Source organism: Eurypyga helias, unplaced genomic scaffold, assembly GCF_000690775.1.
Source record: "Eurypyga helias isolate BGI_N326 unplaced genomic scaffold, ASM69077v1 scaffold15302, whole genome shotgun sequence".
NCBI classification, from domain to species: domain Eukaryota; kingdom Metazoa; phylum Chordata; class Aves; order Eurypygiformes; family Eurypygidae; genus Eurypyga; species Eurypyga helias.
In genome coordinates, this window is record NW_010236712.1 from 3,512 (window position 1) to 9,184 (window position 5,673).

Below are 5,673 nucleotides of genomic sequence, written 5' to 3' on the forward strand. Positions count from 1 at the left end.
GAGGAGAGGAAGAAACCAACAGAGAACATCTCCAGACCCAACGGCCATGGCTGATATAACCCGTCTGCAATTTGGTTCACTGCTGTTGACACCTGAACATGGTTCAGAGGCCCAAGCATTTACTTCCCTTGACTTGGTTGCGCTGATTTTTACCAGGGAGGGAGACACAGTAGTTATGCATTGAAAAGGATGTCAAGACTGCAGGACAGGGGACATCTACAAAAACTGGGCCTACGTGCCTCGTTCATTTTTTCAACTCAGCACTTGAGCTCATTGTCTGTTACCTCTTGATTGGTCATGCCCCCATAAGGCTTGTCACCAAACGACAGCACCTCCCACATGACGATTCCAAAGCTCCAGACATCACTGGCTGAGGTGAAAATCCGATGAGCAATGGCCTCTGGGGCTGTCCACCGGATGGGAATCTTGCCACCCTGTGAAAAAGCAGAGACATAGTGTATGCAGCGTGTATCACTGAGCTGTATTTCTCCAGTGCTTTTATGCAAGGAGCTTACAAAGGGGTTCAAAGACCAGGCCCACTTCACTTGAACTGACGTTTAACCACTCCCGGGGAAACTTCTCAGAAGGACAGAAACATTCTTGGAAAGTGAATGAGTTTAAGGCCTCCGTCCAGCTGAATGCTACACAAAACCACCGCTGTGGGAGTAAGAGCCTGACACCAGTAACAGCCCTACTTTGAATGACACCAGACATCAGGATCACTGGAACGTCCGTTGAAATGCACCTGTAGATGTCTCTAGTCCAAAGCCCTGGTCGCAGCGGGGCTATCTCCAACGCTACATGCCGTTAGCTGAGTCCAAAGGACGAGACCTCTTATCTTACTCCTCATTTCCAAACCGCCATCCCTCTGAATCTCTCAGCAGTCCAAATCAACACGGACTGCAGACAGGAAGGCACCACCTCCTGAATCACCCACACTGTGACGTGCAGTTTTATCGTGGGTTCTCCTCGGAGATTTTCCATCCAAATCTCCCCCTGGCCTGGCGTTTCCTACCGTGAAGAAATTCTGCCATCCTTACCTGGCAGAATCCCGATCTCCCTGAGACTACAGTTCATTTTCAAGACTGAGAGATTGTTTTTGAATTACCTTGGTTTCATAAGTTCCCTCTGCATCATTCTCCAATATTCGGGCGAGACCGAAGTCAGACACCTTGCACTGAAGGCTGCGTGTTACCAGGATGTTGCGAGCAGCCAGATCCCGGTGCACATAGTTCTGTTCTGAAAGGTAGGTCATGCCAGAGGCTATTCCCTGCAGCATGCTCACAAGCTGCACAGGGCTAAATTTTTCCTCATTCTCCTGCATGGAAGAAGAAGTGAGAGAAGATCCTGGTCAAGTGACATCAATCTGCTTGGTTTCCAGTTACCGGCCTTAGCAACTTGCAAAAGTGGGCATTGGTGAACAAACGAGAGGGTAATGCTGCAGCCCAAAGGACCCAACAGGTTCTTGCTAAGGGACTGGTGGTGGTCTCCAGAGTCATCGTTAGGCACCTGCACTTCCACCACCAAAGGCAGCACTCTGGGCACTGGGAAAACTGGATGGCCTCAAGTGTCAGCTGCTGAGACTGGAAACGTTAGTGAGCAGAAAGTAAGTGGATGTCTGGATCTTATTTCTAGTCTTCTTTAGGGTCCTAAATCCAGGTCAAGTGCAAGTTCCGGCAGTACACAAGCCGAACACAGATCGGAGTCTCTCACCCGGAGGAAGGTATCCAGCGCTCCATTCTCCATATACTCGGTGATGATCATCATTGGCCTCCCTTGAGGAAGACAAGGAGGTGTCAGCCTTTCTGCAATTCTCCTACTCTTGCCATTCAATGCTCTCCACGTTGCCCCAGCACAGAGATCCATATCCAACCCCAGCCAACATTCCCACCCCACTGGCACAATTGGCTGACCCTTCTCCTTAGATCTCCCCCAGTGATTTTGTATCCCTCCTCGTGTCACACATACAACCTTACAGCATCCTCCATCCCAACTTCTCATCCACTCGCCAACCCAAGACAACCTCTCCTAACACCGCCTCACGACTCTGTCGGAATCCGTACTTCTCCCTTCCTCATGCGCTGCCACAGGCTAACGCGACAATGCCTGTCTTCTCCCAGCACAACCTCCCTGACAGCATCCTCTCTAAGGAAGGCCCAAGAAATGCGGCTGCTGTCCTTCCAGAACTCTCCCACAAACGCTCTTACTTTTGGTGACAACTCCTTCCAGGCGCACAATGTTTGGGTGATTGAACTGCCCCATAATCGTTGCCTCGCGCAGGAAATTCCACCACTGTGAGTCTGAATACGTCGGCTTCAGGGTCTTGATGGCAACCACGAGACGTTCTTTCCCTGGGAGCCGCAGGGATCCACGATAGACCTCCCCAAACTCCCCTGAGGACAACCAGAGGCAAAAGGACACAGATGAACTCAGCAATGGGCAGCAAAATAACAGTGTGGGGGAACTGAAAGATGGGGAGAGTAGTAACTCACCCTCTCCAATCACATTCTCCATAGTGACACAAGAGGTGTCCAGTTCCTTAGTGAATTCCAGCACCCCTCTGCTGGGGTCTTCATACGGCTGCAGGTCTACGTAGGGCTTCAACCAGACTTTCTCTATGGGAACAAAAGAGCAAATTAACCTGTCAACCCTTCGGACAAGCTTTGTAGGGCAAAACTACAGAAGCAGGGCGAATCCATGGATTTTCTGGCAATGGCAGTAAACAAATCTACCAAACATACACTGAAGACTAGAGCTGTTATGGGAAGAGGCAAATTACATCAGCAAGCCCATGCCAGTGTCTGCTTTCAAACTGCTGTTTCTGTTCGTTCTTTCCAACCCATCCCAGGCTTCTCCCCGGTTCTGCCTTTGAAGCTCACCTCGATCAAAGCCTGAAGTATTGTAATCTGGCCGTGCTTGTCTCCGACGAGCCTGCCTGGAACGTAAGAACCAGTCGTGAACATAAAATGTTCAGCAGAGAGCAAAGAGAAAAGCAAGACTTGCAGGGTGTCTGCCCTAGTTGGTCAGGGACAGGGTTCAAGGTGGCAGAGAGGAACCAGACACTGCACCTACTTGGTAGGGTACAGCTAGCAAGAAAATGTGATCCTTCATTTGCATTTAGAAATGGAGCTTTATTTTCATGCAGGTAGCTTTTTTTATCCTTCTGCTTGCCGAATTACAGATAAATCTCTATTTATTTTCTGTTTTCTGTACACTTTCAGTACAATACCTCATCAGCAGCAATAGAAATGATTGTGCCATAACAATATTTTTATTCGTCTGTCATGATAACAGTACGACAGTGATGGATTATAACAAAAGTGAGAGATCGACACATTTTCCTCTGTCCTTAGCAGCAAGCATTATCCTACAGACATGTCAATCCCTCCAATCCTGCTAATCAAAATTACTCATTCCATCTTGCCGCAGTGCACCTGTCTTTCTCTTTCTTCTCTAACCTCTGCGTATCCAATGCCCTGTGAGAAACCAGGGCCTCCCTCCCTTTCTCAAGCTCCCATAGCTCAGCTATTCCTACACCTATACCTTTCTCCATACCAAAAATTGACACTTACTTTTGCCGAAAGATGAGAAGTGCCAGAGACAGCCCAATAAATATTAGCACTCCGAAGACAATAGAGACTATGACTCCACCAGACAGAGCTCCCGTGTCTGCAGAAACAAAGAGAAAGGTCGTATGACTTAAAAGACCAAGAACTATTTGCCTGCAATGCAGCAACCAGCTTCTACCAGCCAATGGTATTGGGTAAGCCACGGCCATTTGTCTCCCAGGCAGAAGAGCTGCCAGATTTGAGCCAGATTTGAGCCCTGTCGTGTTGTACTCATGTGCCTGGAGCACCTTCTGGTGGGTATCTGGTTGACTCTTACCTACAACCTTGGCCTTCTCGTTGAGTAATTTATCCCTCTGCCTGACTGCCCACATAAATTCCACGACACTTTCAAAAATGAGGAACAGCTGTTCCTTCCCTCCCACTCCTCTCCAGCTCCTCCTTCAGATCAGACCCTTCTTCCTGCTCGGTACCTGGTTTAGACTGTGGGGCAGCAAAGACGTGATTTTCCCCAGCAGTCTAACCTGACTCCCTTCTTGTCAATGAAATTAATTTCTCCCTCCCCTAAGCTGTCTGCTTAGGACTTTTGAAATAACTGAAATAAGCAGATACTGACTGCAGTCTAACATCATATTCCTGCTTCCTCCAAACTAAGCATCTGATGGTTTCATTTTGGGATGGGGTACCATTCAGACCGCGCTCACATAACACAGGTTGCCTTTTTCCATTTAAATTCTCAAGCTAAAGTCATCCATTTTCATACTGTATATTTGAATTCATCAGAGGAAATGCTCAGTGACCTCTGTTGGTGAAGTATGTGTTTTTAAACCTTATTTCCCATGACTTAAAAAACTGTTTAAAAATTAAAAACACGTGAATGGAAAGTGTTCATATCCATATCTAATGAAAATCTAATTTTTTTAATGTTTTCCTTAAAGAGATTTAGGAAAACATCCAGCAAAAAGGAAATGCCTAAAGAATTTGTTTCAATAAATGAGCAGAAATTAAAGCAAGGAACAGCTCGTGTGACAGAGAAGTGTTTCCTAACACCCAGTCCAATGGTCAGCCTAATCAACAGTTGTTATTCTCGCTCAATTTGATGCTGACTCATCCCACTGAAATTATTAAAAATCACCAGCTCAGTTAAGCCGAAATCAAGAGGCAGAGCTAACCTTTTTTGTTAAAAATCAAAAAGGCGTGATTTGGAAGGTGAAATAATACCTTCTATTAATAAAATGGACAGGCTTTTAGGTACATAGCACTTCTGCGGGAAATTCGGGGATCTAAATTCTCAAATTCAGATTTAAAAAAACGGCCTCTCCCGGCAAGGCTTCTTCCACTAATATCCGTAGACCATGACAGCTGAACAATGCTCCCAGCGTTATCAAAGAAGAACTCCCACCAACTGAAACCCTGCCCGCATGTCTTGCTAATCCCCTTCATATTCGAAACACCTCGTCTTGACATGATGAGATGATTGATTTTTTGATTTTTAAAAGAGGATAATCTCAATGACAGTAGTTTCTAACATGTCCTGCTATAATCAAAACCATCTCAGGTACGTGTTAACTTAGGGACTTGCCTCAAAACCGTTGTGGTACATTATTCTATTGATTAAGGAGCGTTTATGTCGTCATCATTTGGCACTGGACCTTTATGAGAATTTTACCAAACGCTTACGGTGCAAAAAAAAAGCCCAATTGTAGTGATATTCCAATCTTGGTATCACAGCTCCTTATCAACTTTTACACAGTTAACTATTTAGTTACATTAAGGTACGCCTTTGCCTTCTTCCATGTCCTCATTACACTACAGTAAAAGGCATCATTTCAACGGATGCATTTCTAAAATTATCCATAGGGTCAGCAGGAGAATCTGAGAATGTGTGGCATGAGGAGAGAGCAAACTCCATAACAAAAAATTTTTGATAAAAGGGAAGTCTCTGGGTAACTCGGAGAAAGAGGAGCTTGGGTGTGAGGCATGTATGAGACGTTCTTTGACACAGGAGGAAAGTTTTCCTGGTAGCCTCAACAGCTTGGCTTCTACGCTGTGAGCTTTGGTGGTGTGCTGGGCTCAGTCACTAAAGAGTTAACCCCCTTTACCGTGG

General features: G+C 46.1%; 1 protein-coding gene across 1 annotated transcript in view; it reads right to left on the reverse strand.

Annotated features, from left to right (window-relative positions):
- LOC104506292 (ephrin type-A receptor 1-like) overlaps positions 1-3,669 on the reverse strand; it is a gene marked incomplete at its 5' end in the record, with an annotated part of 5,903 nt that extends 2,234 nt beyond the window's left edge. The window contains 7 exons of the mRNA XM_010147194.1: positions 285-434; positions 1,109-1,318; positions 1,714-1,775; positions 2,208-2,393; positions 2,493-2,615; positions 2,880-2,935; positions 3,573-3,669. Of these exons, the coding sequence (XP_010145496.1) occupies positions 285-434; positions 1,109-1,318; positions 1,714-1,775; positions 2,208-2,393; positions 2,493-2,615; positions 2,880-2,935; positions 3,573-3,669 (884 nt within the window). The remainder of the gene's footprint in view (positions 1-284; positions 435-1,108; positions 1,319-1,713; positions 1,776-2,207; positions 2,394-2,492; positions 2,616-2,879; positions 2,936-3,572) is intronic.
- Positions 3,670-5,673: the final 2,004 nt, after the last annotated feature.